This window comes from Berghia stephanieae, chromosome 13 (assembly GCF_034508935.2).
Source record: "Berghia stephanieae isolate SIO BIC M18660-M18661 chromosome 13, UCSD_Bste_1.3, whole genome shotgun sequence".
Taxonomy (NCBI): domain Eukaryota; kingdom Metazoa; phylum Mollusca; class Gastropoda; order Nudibranchia; family Aeolidiidae; genus Berghia; species Berghia stephanieae.
The window spans coordinates 22503176-22524015 of record NC_088372.1 but is presented as its reverse complement, the minus strand read 5'-3'; the positions used below and the strand labels follow the sequence as shown (position 1 = coordinate 22524015).

General features: G+C 35.1%; 1 protein-coding gene across 1 annotated transcript in view; it reads left to right on the top strand.

Annotated features, from left to right (window-relative positions):
* The first annotated feature begins 3411 nt into the window (after positions 1 to 3411).
* The window catches only part of LOC144959174 (uncharacterized), a 62911-nt gene continuing 45482 nt past the window's right edge, over positions 3412 to 20840 (top strand). Inside the window, 11 exon segments of the mRNA XM_078891708.1 lie at positions 3412 to 3527; positions 10103 to 10177; positions 11255 to 11382; positions 12082 to 12205; positions 12899 to 13033; positions 14403 to 14564; positions 15368 to 15526; positions 16620 to 16678; positions 18251 to 18330; positions 19056 to 19170; positions 20488 to 20553. Coding sequence (XP_078747834.1) covers positions 3438 to 3527; positions 10103 to 10177; positions 11255 to 11382; positions 12082 to 12205; positions 12899 to 13033; positions 14403 to 14564; positions 15368 to 15526; positions 16620 to 16678; positions 18251 to 18330; positions 19056 to 19170; positions 20488 to 20553 — 1193 coding nt within the window. The 5' untranslated portion in view covers positions 3412 to 3437.

Sequence of the window (20840 nt, the reverse complement as noted above, 5' to 3'; positions counted from 1 at the left end):
GTAGTAGTGATAGTGATGATGATGTGGTGGTGGTTGTAGTAGTAGTGGTAGTGATGATGATGTGGTTGTGGTGGTTGTAGTAGTAGTTGTAATGGTGATGATATGGTGGTAGTGGTGGTTGCAGTAGTAGTGGTAATGGTAATGATATGGTGGTAGTGGTGGTTGTAGTAGTAGTAGTAATGGTAATGATATGGTGGTGGTTGTAGTAGTAGTGGTCGTGATGACGATGTGGTTGTGGTGGTTGTAGTAGTAGTGGTAGTGATGCTATTGTGGTGGTGGTTGTAGTAGTTGAGGTAGTGATGTGGTGGTGGTTGTAGTAGTAGTGGTGGTGGTGGTTGTGGTAGTAGTGGTAATGATGATGATATGGTGGTGGTGGTTGCAGTAGTAGTGGTAGTGATGACGATGTGGTTGTGGTGATTGTAGTAGTGGTAGTGATGATGATGTGCTGGTGGTGGTGTAGTAGTAGTGGTAGTGAAAATGATGTGGGGCTGGTGGTTGTAGTAGTAGTGTTAGTGATGATATTGTGGTGGTGGTTGTAGTAGTAGATGATGTGGTGGTGGTTGTAGTAGTAGATGATGTGGTGGTTGGAAAACACATTACAGGTTATTATAATACATGATTACACACATTCTCTAACTTCATTTTTTGACAGCTTCGTTGTGCCATAAATATACGCAACAGTTCTGAAACATTTTATTGTGGATTTTGATATTGTTTGTTGTTTTTCTTGTGTCGTTATGTTGACATAGATACCGAATGAATGGTAATTACTACATTCTCAGCCAACAACAAAATGGCGCTGAATGCTTTCATTGGTGGACACTTTTTAGGCTTCGTACGTATTCTCATTCGTTTAATTCTATGGATGGGAGAGAGTTCCAAAAATGGGGGGCCGAAAATTGAAAAGACTGTTCACCTATTTTACGCAATGGCTTAGGTTTGACAAGGATTGATTGGTCATTGCTTGACCTCAAGTTTCTATTGGGGACATATATGTTTAGAGGGTCTTTAATATAGGAGGGACTGTTCGTGCTCAGGGATTTGTAGACGACAGTACAAATCTTATAGGCAACTCTTTTTTCCACAGGAAGCCAATGTAACTCACGGAGAAGAGGAGTTGCTGACCGGTATTTTTTGTTATTGCGTACAATGAGCCTGGCTGCGTTATTTTGAGCAACCTGAAGTTTGCTAATTTTGTCTTTAGCTAAATTCGCCCAAAGGGAGTTACAATAGTCCAATTTAGATAAAACCAGGGAATTAATTAAAAGTTCTGTTATATGCTTCGGTATTAAATTACGAATTTTGCTTATTTTTTTCATTTCTATGTACATAGATTGTATGGTGTTATTCACGTGGCTTATCATGGAAAGATCTTTATCAATGATGACGCCAAGGTTTTTTGCTTTATTTGAAAATTCTATTTTGCTATTTCCGAGAGTAATAGGTGATTTATTTGCCTGTTTAATGATACTCGGCCTTCCACACATTAAAATCTCAGTTTTACTATCATTTAATTTTAACTTATTGTGGTACATCCAAGATTTAATCTCATTATAACAGCTCGTAATTCGTTGTATTAAGAACTGTAAATTACTAAGGGGTGCTGAATCATATATTTGCGTATCATCTGCATAAAAATGATAACTCAGATTGAATCTGGATATCACACTAGAAAGGGGCTGCATATATACAGTAAAAAGGACAGGGCCAAGAACAGAGCCTTGTGGCACTCCAAAATTTAGTAAAACTTGTTCTGACTGAACACCATTCACCACGACAGTCTGCCATCGATCCTGTAAATATGATGTAAACCATTTAAGGGCAATTCCGTTTATGCCGAACGTATTTTCTAATACTTTCGAATCCAATCTGGTCTTTGTTATTTTTTTTTTTGCCATCCGTGTTTATGAGTAATGTTCACTAAAATGTATTAATCTGACTATAAACATTCATGGATACACACTGTTTTGTGTGTTGGTCCGTTATACTTCCGGATGACAATGTTATGAGCTTCTTATCCAAGCGCGTACTATCTTTTGATAGTATTCGCTTGGCTAAGAAGCTCAAAACATTGCCATCCGGAAGTATAACGGTCCAACACATAATACCATGAACTTTTATAATCTGGTTCATAAAGTTTAGTGAGATTCACTCACAAACGCGGATGGCAAATTACAATAACAAAAGCTTGAGTGACGTCATCTTCGTTCTATCTATAGATAGTTCGATGATGACGTCACTCAAGCCTTTGTTGTTATATTTTGCCATCCGCGTTTGTGAGTTATTCTCACTGAACTGTATTAACCTGACTTTAAACGTTCATGGTTACACAGAGTTTTGTGTATTGGTCTGTTATACTTCCGGATGGCAATGTTATGAGCTTCTTAGCCAAGCGCATTCTATCTATAGGCAATAGCGGATATTGTAGAAGTGAATATAAACAGAAAACTAACAGGCGACTTAGAGTGGATGGTATGGAAAGTTGGTTCCATATATATATATATATATATATATATATATATATATATTTATATATATATATTATATATATATATATAGTGTGTGTGTGTGTGTGTATGTGTGTGTCCATACCATACAAGCTTGTAAGCGGCGGGGGAGTAAATGGATTTGAAAAAACACACACACAAAAAAAAAAAACAAACCAAAAAAAAAACAACAAACCCCAAAGCAATTAAAACAAACAAGCAAAAAAAAAATTAAAAAAAAAAAAAAAATACAAGTTCAGCCAGGACTTTCTCGTTTTAAAATAAAAATTCAAATACCAAATGACTAAAATGGCCACTAACATGTCAATATTGTCAAAAGTGACAATCAAACTTCAAAGAAATGTTGCCATCAACTTTCAAGAATCTCTCTCTCTCTCTCTCTCTCTCTCTCTCTCTCTCTCTCTCTCTCTCTCTCTCTCTCTCTCTCTCTCTTTCTCCCTCTAAGTTTGTATGTGTGTGTGTGTGTTTGTGTGTGTGTGTGTGTGTGTGTAATATGTGTGTGCCAACGTTCAATTTATTTGTTCCCAGTTTCTCCCTGTCTCAGTTGCAGAGGGAACGAAATTGACGTCACTCAGCTTTGCGTTATTGTTTTTAGGCAGCCATTTTGGTGATTAGTTCTCACTAAATAATGTCAATCAGGCTATGAATGTTCAAGGTTGCACCTAGTTTTGTGAGTTGGTATGATATATCCGACTGCCGTATGCTGTGAGTATGTTACCCTTAACGCATAGCATCAAATTAATGTTTTATCACCAGACTAATGCTTCAGCTTACATAAATACAGTAATAAAATGTCATTTGTCATAAGAAATGGAAAAAAGTGGAAACGGATCAGCGCACCGGATATGACCCCAGGGGTCGACAATCAAGAGAGGAAGAGTAGTCTGCTACTAAAAATAAGCAATAAAATCAACAACAGACAGATTCGCAATGGAGGCGACACCTCGTCTTCCTATGCTGTCTTTTGACGTAAAACGGAGCCCAGCATCACATTTTGAATTTGGAGCCGGTCTTGAGGAGGTATTTTAAAAACCAAGTTTGCTTTTTGATGGTTGAATATTTAATTCTGTTTTTCGTCTACTTCGGGGCCTGGAATCACCTACATTGGCCCTGATTTCTCATCGCCGCCGTCTCGAGTGTCGAGTCTCATCGATTTCTCTTTCTTTTCTGCGTGATTCATTGTCATAAGACGTTTTGAAGTTCTTTAATGTTTTTTAAAATAACAAATGGCGCGATTATATCGGAGGCCAGATTAGATGTGGATGTTTATTTGTGATTTTTTTTTGCCTGTCAGAAAGTAGTAAAATCACCCATGAATTGTTGACATCAAAGTCAAAGATGAGAACCAACACAATGTCAACGACATTACTCAGCCTAGAAACAAAGGGATGGAGTTAGTCTTATGGAACTGTGGACTACCAGGACGAGATTCGTTAACCAAATTTATATCGAAAAGTCCGTTATCTTGTTTCTCTCTCTCTCTCTCTCTCTCCCTTCTCTCTCCTCTCCCTCTCTCTCCTCTCTCTCTCTCTCTCTCTCTCTCTCTCTCTCTCTCTCTCTCTCTCTCTCTCTCTCTGTCTGTCAATGATCTTGTCTAATTTAAGACATAAATTTATCATACCTGGATACCTGGATACCTCTGTATAGAGCTTTTAGACTTGGTGTAGTCTCCTTCGCTCCTCCTCATCTATTAATGATTGGACCAATTTTTATAATTGAACTTGTTTCCTAGGGTGTTGCTTATCTCCAACTCTGCTTTGAATTTATTCAAATTTTTTGCTGATACTGTGGTTTCTTGCAGTTTATTCCAGTTATTTACAATTCTAGATGAAAAAAAGTTCCTTCTTTCATTTGTTTTAAAACGTTCTTTTTTCAGTTTCTTGCTGTTTCCTCGTGTCTGAATGTTCTTGTTTGGTTTAAGGAATCCTGCCTCTACCCTGTCTATTCCCTTTACTATTTTATATGTTTGGATCATATCTCCCCTTCTTCTCCTGTAATCTAAGGTCGGGAGATTTAATTCTTTCAATCTCTCACAGTAGGTTTTGTCTTTCAGGTGTGTGATAAGTTTTGTTGCTCTCCTTTGCACTCTTTCCAAACAGTCTTTGTCTCCCTCAAACTTCGGATACCATATGCAGTTAGCATATTCCAGCTTTGATCTAACCATAGTCTTGTAGATGGTAGTCATGTGTTTTGTTTTCAGATTCTTGAAATTTCTTTTCACTATTCCGAGTGTTTTACTAGCCTTAGATTGAACATCTTGAATTTGCTTCTTGAAGTTTAGCTTCCTATCAATAAATACTCCTAGGTCTTTTTCCCCATTGGATTTCTGCAGGGGTTTTTCTTTCATTATATAGTTTGCTTCTCTGTTGTTTTTTCCTAGGTGAAGAACTGCACATTTATCTACGTTGAACTCCATCTGCCATATTTCGGACCATTCTTCAAGCTTTTTCAAATCTTGTTGTAAGGTGTTTCTTTCTTCTTCTGTATTAGCTACTCCATAGAGCTTAGTATCATCGGCAAAGATTTTACATTTAGATGATAGATTGTCTGGCAAGTCATTGATATAAATCAGGAAGAGAACTGGCCCCAGTACACTTCCTTGTGGAACTCCACTTGTTACCAGTCTCTCCGTTGATGCTGTTCCATTCACTATCACTTTTTGTCTTCTATCTTTGAGGAAATCTCGGACCCATTTGACTGTCTGATCATTAATTTGATACTGTTCCAATTTCCTGATTAGGCGCCAGTGTGGAACTTTGTCAAATGCCTTTCTGAAGTCGAGGTATATGACATCTAAATTGTTGCCTAATTCCAGGTCTCTCGTCCAGTCATCCATTGTTTCAAGTAGGTTTGTTACTGTAGACCTTCCCGCCATGAAACCATGTTGATCTTTGCTGAATAGTTTGTTCTTGGTCATATGATCAACCATTTCTTCTCTAATCAGCTGTTCCATGAGCTTGCAGACGACAGATGTCAGGCTCACTGGTCTGTAGTTTTCTGGATTTTTTCTGTCTCCCTTCTTGAATATGGCTGTGACGTTAGCTTCTTTCCATTCCCTTGGTAGTCTTCCTTCTTTCATCGACTGGTTAAATATCTTGGTTAGGGGTTCTACTAGTGCTCTGCTAAGTTTTTTAGGATGTAAGGATGAAGTTTGTCAGGTCCAGGTGATTTACTCTCCTTTAAGTTTTGTAGTCTCTTCATTACTCTCTCTTCAGAAATCGGCCATTGTGTAGTATCTATATTACTTCTTTTAGCAATATCTGGCAAGTTTTTCTGGTTCTCCACTGTAAAGACACTTGCAAAGAAGAGATTTAGCACCTCTGCCTTGTCTTCATCTTCAGATGCCCAAGTGCCATCTTCTTTTTTTATGTCACAGGTTCCCTGTCTTGTCTTCATTTTACTGTTTACATAACTCCAGAATACCTTAGGATTTTCTTTCGTTTCCTCTGCTATCTTGTTCTCATACTTTTGATGCGCTTGTCGGACTATTTTAGTAGTTGCGTTTCTCACTCTTTTGTATTTGTCCCAATCCTCTTCCTTTTTGCTTCTAGAGTATCTTCTATTTACTGCCTTCTTCTTCCGTAATGCTTCTCTCACTTCTTGCGTCATCCAATGTTGATTTCTTCTCCCAACCCGGTTCCCTCTGCTTTTCGGGATGTTTTTCTCGAAGCATTGGTTAAGTACTCTGGTAAATCTACTCCAGTTGTTTCCTACGGTGTCCTCGATTAGTATTTCCTCCCATTTGATATGCACCAGTTCCTCTTTCATACTCTCTAGATCAGCCTTCCTATATCTGAGTGTCAGTTTTTCATCTACAGTCTCTGATGTCGCCCTCAGTTTTAGGAATATGGTCGCATGGTCGCTTTTTCCCAGTGGGTGGCTCAGTCTTAGGTCGATTATGTCATCTTCTTCCTCCATCAATATCAAGTCCAATACGTTGGGCTTCTGGTTTTTTCTCTGTCTTGTGGGTTCTTTTATTATCTGTTGTAGGTAGCAATCTTCAATGGTTTCTATGAAACTTTCCTCCAGGCTTCCCTCTTTTGGTTCGTCCATCCCTTTCCACTCCAGTTCCGGCATGTTGAAGTCTCCCATAATAATTATCTCTGAATGCTTTTTTTGTGATGCTCTCCTTATCATCTCCAACATTCTCTCATTATTTTCTCCTGTGCTATTTGGGCTCCGATAAATCACTCCTACTAGTATCTGACTTTGTCCAGTTACTCCAATCGAGCACCAAGCGCTCTCCCTAAAGTCGTGATCTGTGAGTTCCTCTATGGGGTTAACCTTGAGGTTCTCCCTCACCAATAAGTATACTCCTCTGTCGGAAGTTTCAAAATCTCTGCTAGCTATTATAGTGTATCCCTCAATACCTAACTCTGCTATGGTTGGGTGTGTTGTTGCATTCTTTGGCTTAGCTTCTGTTATTGCTATCACATCTGGATCTTCTTCTTCTGCCATAGCCTTTAGCTCCTCTCTCTTATTCATCACACTGTCTGCGTTTGTGTACATGAACTTCAGAGTATTTTTCATATTCACGTGCTGCCCCTCCTTATCATTTACTGGTAATTCTCTTTTTTGAATTTCCTTGTTGTCTTCGAGTCCTTGCTCAGAAACATTTTGGGCAATTGGACTGACACGTTTCCAATATAGTCATTCCTCATCCCAGTCCCAGTCATTTCCTCCAACATCGCTGTCTCTCTTTCTTATTTGTTCACTAAACTTTTCCCTGAAAATGACCCTTTTCTTATATATGACCACATCTTCCCCTGCTTCTCGTCTTCTCTTCAGCTCCTCTCTTAACTCCTTGGCCTGCTCTCTTTGCATAATTGTTTGGTCAGCTCCAATATACACCTTCTGTAAGCATTCCCGTTTATGGTCTTTCAACTGTTTGCTGTTCCTAAGAGCAGTGTTACGCTGATCCGTTGACATCAGACTTATTTTCATGGGTCTTGGTCTATCTTCTCTTCTGCCCAATCTGATCACTTGCTCTATAGGGTTTAGGCTGTCTTTGTCTCCATGAACCTGCAACTCTTTGAGTACCATTTGGGCTTTTCTTATATCTTCTTTGTTGTCGCCATCTTTTGCTTCTGGTATGCCGTACATAATTACATTCTTCACTCTCTTAGCCCTTTCAATTCTCTCTTCTTCTAGTTCCAGGTTCTTTTTCACCATTGCCTGCTTCTTCTCCTCAGTTTCATTAATTTTCCTCATTTCATTTATATATTGTCTTACTCTATCTGACTTTTCTTCTGTACTTCTCTTGAGTCGCTCCTTAATCTCACTCGCCTCAGACATAGGGTAGGCCTCTATCTCATCCTTTGCTGTTGATTTCACTATTTTTATCATCTCCTCTGTGAATTCACCTTTTTGAATGATATTCACACTTTTATCTACGTCTTCTACTTTTTTCCTGAGTTTATCTACTTCCTTTTCAAGCTGCATGAAATTGCCCAAGAACTTTGAGGCCACTTTGTTGCAGGACTTAGAGCAGTAGTAATGCAGCAGCGGACATTCTTTTTCTGAGTCTTTCTTCAACAGTTGATAGGTGTCATCATCTATCTTTTCGCACAAGGTATGAAACCACTGGTCACAGAGCTCGCACTGTAAGCATTTTTCAATCTCTTTGCATACATATTCATGAGGTCAATATTTAAATTTCAGTTTATGAAAAATTTAGAGGAATGTTTCCATTACAAATATTTAGATTTTGGGAGAAATCCCTTAAGCTCTCTGGTCTAGCACCTCTTTCAATTAGTGTTTTCACGCTGGATCTTTTGTCAGGCGTTTATTTATTCAATTTTCAATATTAGCATTATAAAACTCTATTAACAAACCGATTAGTGAAAGTTAAAAATTTCCTAACATGACCATTGTTTTGGTTCTCCACCGCCATTTTGTCATTGAAGTATTGAAAGGCAGTGCAAAGCAGTCCTATTTTTTTGTTTTCCTAAGGGTTAGCTAGAGGTCAGAGGATTTTTTTTTTCTATTAGGATTAGTTATTTTAGTAAAGGTCTTAGCGTGTTTATTTTTCCTATTAGGTTAAGGTACTGGGTTTGATTTTTTCTTAGGGCTATAGTTAAAGGAATACTTGGGTTGTTTCCCTTAGAATGAGGAGCTTACAGAAGGCCTCCTTAGATTTTTAAATGAAGGCCGAAGTGATATAATAGAAATATTCTGTTAAAAACAAAAAATCCAGATCAATCAGATCATATTAGGCTTCAGAAAGACCTCTAACGTTGTACCCCACAACAAACAGCTTTACAAATTAGATAATAATCAAATCGAAGGCCAAACTAAATAGCTTATATCTTCCCTGAAAGGTACAATTTAAAAAAAAATTCGAACAGTGGTTACAGAAGGCATATATTCCTTATATCTGCTCCATTAGCTCTGGTGCCACACAACGATTAGCACTGGGGTGCTTACTCTTTTGATTCCATATGATGGCCTAAAAGCAATAATATTTTACAGACACTGATATAGACCTGAGTTATGACATTTAAGTATCATGATATAACAGAGCAGCAGTCGTTCAAGGTGTCACCAAATTCTAGAGAAAATAAGTGTCTGAGATGTAAATTTCAAAGATTCATATCAGGCAATGAAACAACCATTTTAGAGTATTTTCTTTATCATTTGTCACAGTTTTTGTGAAAGTGGGAGAAATCAAATAATTTACTCCTCCACCTGCAAGGTATATGAAATCAAATTTCCATACCATACACTATAAGTCGCCTGTTAGTTTTCTGTTTATATTCACACTTTTATAATATCTGGCAATGCCTATAGCTAGGTACTCATTGGAGTATTTTCTTAATCATTTGTCACAGTTATTCGGAAAATGAGAGAAATCAAATAAAGACGAGGAATGTGTGTCATAGTCCTATCAAGGCTTATTAAATCTAGTCTTCTCTTATCCTAGTTTCTGTCGCCCGAAATAGACAGTGCTACATCTGGGATTGAGTTCAGTCTATTTCAGAATAAATACTTTCTAATCAGGCTCAACTGCTGATTGAATGCAGGTTCACAGAAGAGTCAAAAGAAATTAGGAATTAAGTGGCATCAAACCAAGTTAGTTTGTTTAGGGATTGAAATTGAATGCTTTCAAAATAAGTTGCACGTCCTGGAATTACAGGTTTAAAAAAAATAATTCCACTATTTTGTTAACGAAAAGACTGCATCAAAGTTAAGGTCAGTGACCATAGGGGTGACATTGATTGAATTGCATTTTTTTGGTGTGTTGTCCTTGAGTAAAATAACCACTCGACTCTGGTGTGAATGAGTACCTGACTATAGGCAGTGACATAGTGTAAGAGTGCTAGTATAAAAAGGATTTGTATAAGTCAACTTTTGTTCTTGTATGAAAAAACGACTTCACATCATAAAAATTACTCATTAGTTTCGAAACGGCAAAAGAATCCACTGGTCAGTTGTCCAGCAAGAATTCAACTTTTGTTCTTGTATGAAATGAAAGTTTATTCCCATTTGGACAGCTTGGAGAATATAGATCATTGAGCATGTTAAATCTGTAGAAGTGTTCTATACGAATGTTTATAATATATACTTATATTTTATATCCTCTCTTGTCTCATCAGTACATTAAGAGGCATTATGGAGAGGACCCTAAGTTGTACAGCAAAGCCTTCTCTGAACTAGATCAGCTGCGAGAGGTAACTCTGAAAAAAAAAAGTTTAAAGTTTTAAAGAATTTATGACTTGTTTGAAAAGAACCTCCCACCCCCTTTTCCCCATTTTGCTTTTTTACAATTATTTTGAAAATGAGATTGAGAATAATTTTTTTCTCTCGTCTTTTTATTTCAACGTTATTTATTTTTGTTGTTGTCAAATTTGAATATTGGTAATCTCGGTGAACTAAAGAAATTAACATTTGATGTTTCTTAGTGCATATATAAGTTAATTGGATTGATTGTGAACATGGGGCAATCACCCTGGTATTTTTACTTGTTTGCCCAAATTATTTACTGAACTTGAATGATTTTGTAGGTATTCTGTATCCAATGGAAATATCATATACCTGTTTATATATTTCAAAATAGTGGGTCAAAATTTCTCCTTGGAAATTGTCATTATGGTTATCATTACCATCATCAATATCACCATCACCAACATCGTCATTGTCATAATAACAAACAAACAAACAGAAATCATGCCTATAGGAAGTAAGAGAAAAACTAGTAATATCCAAGATATTGTAAATCGAGATGGTAATCTCATTAGTCTTAGTCTTATTGTAAAAGTTAAAAATCTAGGAACATTCTTGATTGTTTATTAATTAGTTATTTTCAAATAAGCACAATATGCAAAGAGCTGATTTTAAGATTTTTACGATTTGCAGGGAAAAATTAAGCCATCATGCTTGTGTGGTGTCTTCTTCATTATAAGATTTTTATAATCATCATCATAATCAATTCTTGTTTTTACTATTTTTGTGGATGTTATGGCAGTATTGTAGTATATTGTAGTAATTTATTGTATAGGATGGATATCAATAATGTGTGCGAAGCAAATTCAAAACCAAATGTGATAAAAAAAGAAAACAATAAAAAAAGAAAACTTGAGCATTTATGAAAAGCGATATCCACTAAACATGCTCAAAGCGTTTTACAAGGTTTCCCTAGCCAACAGCAACACTTAACAAATAGGACAAAGACATTATTTTGCATCATTCAACAACAATCTGTTTGAAAATCCAGGGAGAATTAATTGAAATGAATTTTATCTCATCAGGAGGTGGCTGATGTGGTGTGTGACTACGTGGTATGTACCACTCTCAAGAAGTACTATGCACAGCTACAATTCTTGCAAGGACGTTTCCCAATGAAGGAAGGGGAGGAGGCTGCCATGGTTTTCGTTTGGTGAGAATACTTCTTTTCTACAGCTTTATCAGTTTAAGACCGTTCTCGGTAGCAGAGCTGTGTCATGCCTTGTAACAAAAGTCAGTCAATGTCGAGCAAGGTTATTCACCAGATGAGTGATAATGATTCTAAAACTCAGGCCATGGTGTTTGGAGTTCTTGGTTATGACCCTCAACTCATATTACTTCTCTCCACTCAAGTGGGCAAGAATTACTCACTGTAGTCTGTGATGGATATTGTCAGAGTGCTATTACAAGAAGGTTAACTAACAAATGACTTGGATTGTATTAATTGGAAACCTGGTTATTCATGGCATTCTGGGAGAATAAATGAAGCTCAATGAGGCGTGGTGAATTGTTGAAAATTATATATTTAATAAATTAACAGATAGGCTAACAGTTGAAAAACATTGAGAATTCCCAAAAATTGGGATGATTTAATGCCAACATTCTCTCCAAAGAGTGCGCATGTTATGGTGTAAACTTTGTGAATCTTTTTTTTTCTAAGTTACAAATATAATATTGAAGATAATGTTATGGTGTAAACTTTGTGAATCTTTTTTTTCTAAGTTACAAGTATAATATTAAAGATAATGTTATGGTGTAAAATTTGTGATTTTTTTTCTAAGTTACAAATATAATATTAAAGATAAATAATTTCACCATTCATGTAAAAAAAATTATTATTTTATCAACATAGGGAAGACGTCCAGACAGGAAAGTACCATGAAGGAGATATCAAGTTTGAACAGGCCTGCATTCTTTACAACATTGGAAGTGTTCACTCCCAGTTGGGTGTTCTGGACACAAGGCAGAATGCTGAGGTTAGTTGTCATTGTTGATTTCTGTGTCATCAAACCATCTATTATTAATGCCAACATAATGAGTTCGTTGTTCAAGAATTGAGAAATGTATGGTTATTGAAAATAAGCCTATAAATGAGATACCAAGATTTGTGGTTAAGTAATACTGTGAAGACAATAGAAATTTTACATTTCCATCCATCAATAAGCGTTGATGCTATCCGTGGGATTTTAAAATGAAAAGTTTTATTAATAATAATACAAAGATACGAAATTGTGATTGAGGCTATTTAATTATGTGACAATTTTGAAGATATTAAAAAAAAGTTTAATGCTCATGTTCCTTTGAGCTATCAACGCTTTGAATTATTTATATTATATCATATCATTCATCATTCATATATATAATATATATTATATATATATATTATATATATATATATATATATATATTATATATATATATATATAATATATATATATATATATTTAACCCAGTGAACCCAGTGAAGATAATTATATGTAATTAATGTGTAGTCAGACTTAAAAGATTATTTGTTCTATTGTTTTCTTTTTAAATCATGGACAACAAAAAAAAATTTAACTTACTTCATTGATAAATTTGTTGGTATTCCAATCAATAGGAATATAAATAGTAAAAAATAAAAAAAACCCTTAATAATGAACATTTCTATTTGTATTTGTTCTCCACAGGGCATGAAAGTTTCGTGTACCCATTTCCAGTGTGCTGCTTGGGCATTTGAGCACCTCAGGGACAATTTTGGTAGTTCCTCTATGAGTACTGACCTGAGTTTTGAACTTCTCTCATTCCATATTCTACTCATGTTGGTAAGTTTGAATATTAATTGAAGATTGAACCATTTAGCCTAAATGCTGACTATCTTAGTATCCATAAACCTCTATTCGCTACTAACACTGATATTATCTGTGTGGACTTTTCCATTGGAATAATCGATTAAGTCATTCTAAATAGACATGCAATAGTCCTAAAGAAAGATTTACTCACAATGACTTTGGCTGTAGTTACTTTTACCCCGTCATAATTCATATTTTTCTGTGAACAATAAACAAGCACATTTATTAAAGGTACAGTTTTTAATTATTTCATGATTGTAGTAGTTGAATAAGAGTATGTGCTTGCCAATTTTCTTCAAGATTTAGTTACTGAATATCATGGATGCCCTTTTCCCGGCTAATGCCGGAAAATCAGCTTTTTGAAATCTTCTGGCTAATCTTGTTCGGCATTTGTTAGTTGATTTTTTTTTCTGAAAGATGAAAAGTATTGATTGTTTAACTCTCTCCTTGCCACCTATTGGAAAATCGTCACATGTGTTACGATGCAGCCATCACTTTTCTCATCCAGATTTCATTTCTTTTTGCTATAGCAATAAGAACTTGACATTCTGTAATAGAGCTCATATTGCCGAACAATATTTTGTATAGAATGTGCTTGTTGTTTTTCTGTTTGAGTAAGAAATGCCTGTTTTGTGTTTGTTCGGTGTGAAGTTTTGGGCAATATTCTGAAAATGGCTGATAGGGAGAGGGTTAAATGCAATAGTTGTGGGGAAGCTAGATGGATGTGTATCCTTTTATATGATTTAAGAGTGATACTATTTGATGAAGAGAAGCGTTGTAGGAAATATTTTCTCATGATATGGTCTTTACTAGAATAGCTTTCAGCTTTTTTGATTTTAGCAAAGGGCATCCCTGTGAAAATATATATTTTTTTTCTCAATTTTTGAAAAATACCAAAAATCTCTTAGGAGAGTGGAAAACAGAGGTAAAGGCTAGGGTTGAGTGAGTCAAGCCTCTAAGAGTGTCGTTTTCTCACTGATTACACCGTCTTCCACTCCTTGATGAACTATCTTAAGATAAAGATTCGAAAAACTTGGTTGGAAAATTTACTATGGAGGTCTATGAAGTAAAAATAGTCTTATAAAGCCATCATTTCCCAAGGAGTTTTATTTGATCTCTCTAGCTGTAGTGTGATAAATGATGTAATAATTGCTTGCTTTACTTTTAACAGGATGCAAGTATTTTTATTTTTTGACAGAGCAACTTAATCATTTCTAAATGGACAGAGGGATTGAAAAAAAAATAATTCTGAATGCTTAAGGCATATTTGCATGTGATTCATACTTTGCTGAGCCACTTAAATAGTGCCATAATTATTATTTATTTATTTTTTTTTTTACAGGCTCAGGCTCAAGAATGTATCCTAGAAAAGTCCATGCTGGATGGTCGCAAAAACAACATTACAGCCAAGGTGGCTGCTCAAGTCGTTGATTTCTACCGCCAGTCCATAGCTGCCATTGACTCCTGTGATGCCAAGAACCAGATCAACTCTCGTATGCACAAGGTGATCAATGCTTTTTTTCTCTCTCTCAATATTTGGTTGCAGACCTGCAGACCATTACAAAAAATTAGTTGAATGATTAAACTTTGGCTCCAATTTCTAAACTTTATGAGTATCACTAACTCATTAAAACTTATTGAAAAGGAAAGTTGATGTCAGTCAGACTACATAATTTTAAGGATGTTGAAGTGATCTTTAATCCCTGTGAGGGTAAATTGTTGATTTTAAAAATTAATTATAGTGACTACAATTTTATCTCCTGAACATTACGAATTTTAAAATTTTTATGTAGTCAGGTTTGTGACTGTCTGAATACTTAGTGATATTTTTGATCTACTGCTTCAAAACTATATATTATTATAAGATATGGCATTTTTATAGTACTTTACCATGTATACTGTCATTTCTTAAATGCTTGACGTAAACAGTTTACAATGTAAAGGACTGTATAATTGTATTTAAAACCACTTATCACATTTAAGGCTCATTAATTCATGTATCGGTTAACTGCTGTACTCTGGAAAACTTGTATTTTAAAATTTGGCTAGACGTTCTTCAAATATCGACTGATTTAAATGACTCTCATCATAGCAAAAACTCTCAGTCTTGGGACTTCACGAAGTAGAGTGCACAAAAGATGCTTAACAGGTGACTTCTACTGCGTGAACCAGCAAAAATTGTTTGGGAAGCCATAATGAAGCAATGTGAAGCACAGCGAGTATTAATCAATCTGTAGTAATGTGATCTAATGTTTTGCACATATATTCATTTGTTATATATATATATATATCTTTTCTACCATTCAGGAGTGGCGCAAGCGTATGAACATTAAGATGCTCTTTTACCAGTGCATTACTTACTACTATCAAGGGAGACAAGCTGAAGAAGCTGAGAAACACGGAGAATGTTTGTCCTTTTTTACTGGGGCCAAAGATAAACTGGCTGAAGTCACCAAATTGGCCAAGGTAATGTGATTGCTTCGATTTATCATTGAGCCCTCTATTAAATGACATACATAGAAGAAAAAAAACATCAAAACCCCCCCCCCAACAACCTGAGCTTCTATATAGCGCAATATCCACTAAATGTGCTCAAAGCGCTTTACAAAGGGTCCCTGACCAACAGCAACACGTAACAGGTAGAACGAGACATGACGCCTGTTAGGCGATATGACAAATTTTTTTCGGACAGAGACAACGCTGTTAATGGCCAGGTACTCATTTTACATCCGAGTAAGATGAGAGAATGTGAGTAAAGAGCCTCTTCCATGGACTCAACTATGTGTCGAGCGAGGCTCGAACCCTGGCCCTTCCGATCTGAAAGCGAGTGTCATATCACAGGACCACATAGCCACACAATTTGTATAATGCTTTGCTGAGCTACTTTAATAGTACCATGTTCATTTCTTTTTCACTCTTTAAAACAAAAATTCTTTTGCAGGCTCAGGCTCAAATTGGCATTTCACTTTGGAGAAGTGTATTTGAGCCCTGCTGTCAAAATCTGATGTTTTTATTTTGTTTGAACAAGAGACTTTTTCATTGCAACATTGTGATTTCTATGATGTCTGAATCATTTTGATCATTTCTCATATTCAACCTGAAAGACAAAATTTGTTCATGGAATGAATAATGCGATTAAAAAATGTTTCTCTACTCCATTTCAAACTTTAAATTGAGCAAGTAGGCCACCTGAGTCAGAATTTTATTCTAATTTATATTGTGTGAAAAAATTATTATAGGATAATGATGAATATGATGATGATGATGATGATGATGATGATGATGATGATGATGATGATGATGATGATGATGGTGATGATGATGAAAATGATGATGATGATGAGGAGGAGGCAGAGAAGGAGGAGGATGATATTGATGATGATGATAATGATGAAGATGATGAAAACTATGATGGTATCGAAAAAAATGGTAATGAAAATAATGTAGATGAGATGTAATGAAAACATGTTATAAATTAAATAGGATAGTCATTTTGATATAACCAAGGATATTATTGTTGTTTCCTGCATCCCTTTTTAAAAAATTTATTCTCACACAGAATGAAGTGTCTGAAATATCGGAATGTCTGAAATACTGTCAGGATGTGGTCTTGGGAAAGTAAGATTATAGTTAATTTGTTATTGAAAACTCATTTAATGGCAAGATTAACTGTCTTTCAAATCATAATTTTATCTAATATTTATCTGGTCATAGCTTTATATGATCTGATTGTTTTCATTAAGAGAGCAGTAACAGTGATGCACAACTATGAATTGCCGATACAATTCTTAGCAAACTTGTTAAGATAAGTTATGAGGTTAGAGTAAAATGGAACCTTCCTGTTAAGGTTTATTAAAAGAAAGAAATGGAAGCTTTTATACAGTGCAATTTATCTGAATGTGCTTAAAGTGCTTTACAAAGGAGTCCTAAGTGAAAAGCAACACTAACCATTGTAACTGTTAGGTGCTATTAAATTTTTTTTTTTGTGACAGAGACAATGCTGTTGCTGGCAAGGTACTCTTTTTACATCTGAATACGATGAGAATGTGAGTAAAGTTCCTTAACCAAGGACACAAGACAAGCGGTTTCAATCATTGTCAGTCATTCAATCACTGACCATTTTCAACATAGCTCATCTTAGTAACAAGAGGAGCCACTGACACCACACATGGTATTAGGATGATAAAATATTTATAGGAATTGCAACTGTAACAGAACTAAACAATAACTATCTATCATATCCATTACCACAAAGAAGCTACAACAAATTGACAAGAGTAACATAGCAGCATCAGCTACACCACTACCACCACAAACAACATCAGCAACAACAACAACATCAAAAACAACAACAGCGACAATAATAACAATGACACACAAGGAACAGCAACAATATTTTACGCTCAATACTTTTTGCTTAAAAGGTATATAGAGCTCAGTTCAATTGAGATCTCATGGTAATGTTAAGAACATTTTTTTTATTAGAAATAGATTTGATTCCTCATGATTTCATGAAAAAATGATAATAATATTATGATAAGATCATGAATTTATATGGCGCCTAGTTCCAATCAGACTGCTCACCAGCGCTTTACATCAACACATCAACACATAATATCTAGAACACATTATGTATAAAACCGACAAGTTACCACAAGTTAAAAACCACATAGATATGATAATATGATATATAATAAAATGCATACCAGGAATCTAAAGCATATGCTCTGCAGAAAAGTTCAGTTTTTAACAATAAGTGGATTGCCACTATTTTTTTGTTTCAATGCTGATGGGGGTCAAAGGATTACTCATGAACAACGACATATTTTGGGGGTTCCCTTAGCAGATCTCAAATTTTGAGTGGGTTCATAAGGGTGGATATATTCTTGAAGGTAATCGGGACAGAAATGTTTAAGCAATTGAAAACTAGGGTAAGTATTTTTAATTTAATTCTAAATTTTACAGGTAGCCAGTTTAGGTCCTTCAAAATGGGGATAATATGCTTACCATTTTAGATAGATAACATTACTAATCAAGCTGCCTTGTTCTGTATCTTTTGGAGTCGATCATATTCACTATCTAGCCGTGTAGACTGGAGAGATGTAAAAGATTTGTCCTGTAATATTGCAAGTTATACAGAAATAACATTCTCAAATAATTGTCTTTTCTTTTTTTGTTGTTGTCTTTTAGATATAACTCAGCCAAAAAGGACAACGATTTTGTTTATCATGATAAAGTTCCTGCTCTTGAAAGCTTGCCAGAGGTCAAAGGTTAGTCTGATACTTCAAATAAAACAGAAGTAAATCAATATTTTTAGAATGCTACTATTGACATTTCATTGTTGGGTTCTGCTAACATGTTTTTGTTTGTTCTGTAGTCTTTATGACTTATTCACAGAAGCCAATGATGAAATCCCACTCGGGCTGCATCCAGTTTATTTTGGTTATATTTTCAATCTGTGGAGAACTTAAATCACATGCAAATTGATCTGGTTCATATTTACATTTCTCTGATTCCTCTGTTTGCCCATATGACAGTGTCGGGTCTAAGTCAGATCAGATGGAAAATACTTTGAGATCAATCAACGTCATGTCCAAAGGGTAGCTGGTAATTGTTGATGTCAACTTCATTTACTTGGTGGCTCTGAAGGATTAGTTGTGGTAAATTTCTTGATTTTGAATCAAAAGATTTTTGGTTCAAATCTATGTGAAGGTATATTTTTCTTATGGCGTGAGTTTCAGAGAGTCTGTATACAGATTTTCTTGTTCTCCACTTGATTGTATCATGATCAGGCCTACCAATTTTCTCAGTTCACACCTATGTAATATTATATTTAATATGATATTTTAAAAACGGTTCATTTCGTAAACAAATCCATTTATATAGAATTGAAGAAAAGTCTTGTAATTTGTCATAAATTTTAAATTTCATACCGATTTGACAAAATTCTTGTTCTTGTCACCCCTCCTCCCTTCACAATTGACATCCTCTTTAGGTGCATCCTTGGTAAAGGGAATTCCCTTTAACCCAAACGACAAAGAAATATCAGGTCCTGACATCTTCCAGAAGTTGGTTCCAATGGAGGCTCATGAGGCGTCTTCTGTTTACAGGTAAATAAAACTGCAATCTTGAATCATGGACACATTAGTTTTCTTTTTTAATCCAATCTATATTGTTGAAGTTTCAATACTGAAGATAGATGCAACATTTGTGTAGTGTGGGATGGTGTTAGGTTATGACTCTGTATCGCGATAGTTATGTCCTCCTGTGATAGAAATGTTTTCGAATCGACAAGTAAATTACTCACAACCCAGAATTTCTCAAATTGTCGGTGAGGGAATTCCAATGCCAAATTTTTTTTACTACAAAATTTTTACTTTGATAATTTACTGACAAATAGAATGTAAAAGCTATATAAAATAGGATCCGGGTAATTCCCTTCTTCTTATTGCTTTATGATTTCTCCTGGAATATTTAGATTTTCTGGGATTTCATTTTTACAAGTAAAAGAATGAATTGTCTTCTTGTCAAAATTCCTCTGCAATGGGTTCATTTGGACTTTTATCAAATATTGGAAATTTATTCTTTAAAATTTTTTTTTTCTGAATCGGGTTCCATACCCGATCACTCAAGGTTAGTCAATGATTTTCATTAGACCCAGTAATCATTAGTTTCATTTCTATATTTCATTACGTGTCACAATAAATGGTAAGGTATGTTTCTATATTATCTGGTGGGGTTCCCAACCTCCCATGGTGGGCAGGGAGGTACTTGTTCTGTCTTCCATCCCCCTGTATCTGTTTTCCAATTGCTTTCTGTCTTTGTCTTGGAACGACAATACTTAGTTTTGTCCTGACATTGGCTGAAGTCCTTGGCTGGGAGGGAAACAGTCGAATGTATTGTTATAGTTTTGGGAGATATTTTTTTCTTTGTAAATTATCTCTCTGTTATGTGCTGTTATTTTTAAAAACTTTAACATATGATTTGTAAACATTTGAGTGTATTCTTCTTAGTGGGATCTTGTGCTGGTGACTGGGTGAGACTTAGGTAATCTCAAACTCAGTAGTAATCTCAAACTAAGTACACTGATAGTGTGCTCTTGGAATCTACAGCTGTTTCCTATTTGAACTTTCCTCCTATGCCTTACTTTTTCCTCAAGCCCTTTTAACTGAATATCTAGAATGCTTTTACTATCCCATTTTCTTCCTTTTTACTGTAAAACCGTTAAAAAAAAACAAAAAACAAACAAATATCTATATTACCACTTTAGATTAGATAGGATTATAAAATTTTGAATTTTCTTCATGCTTAAATGAAATGTTTTATTTTTTGTTTATGTGCATATAAGTGTTGTTATTTTCTCACTGAAAATTCTCAACCGAATTTGGATTCAAGCTTTTTTTCATCCTTTATCTTCTTGTTTCTAGTGAGGAAAAGGCGAAATTGTTAAGGAGAGTGAAAGGTGATATAGAGCAAAAGGACACGGATCTGGAGTAAGTATTCTATTGTAGTCTTATATTTGAAGTAATAACATTATCATTTGGTTTTCATTAAGAAGCCCAGTTGCATTGCTATTCCTGTCTTTTGATGATAATTTTAAAGTAATAACTATAACCAGATATACTGTAATGAGTGATGATTTGGAAGAAATTGAGTCACCAGGATGTTCAAACATGAATTTGTATATTATTATAATTTGAAAATAATGAACATATGAATATATATTTTTTCTAAAGAAAAGTATCGAAATCATTTAATTTATAATTTGTTTTTGAATATT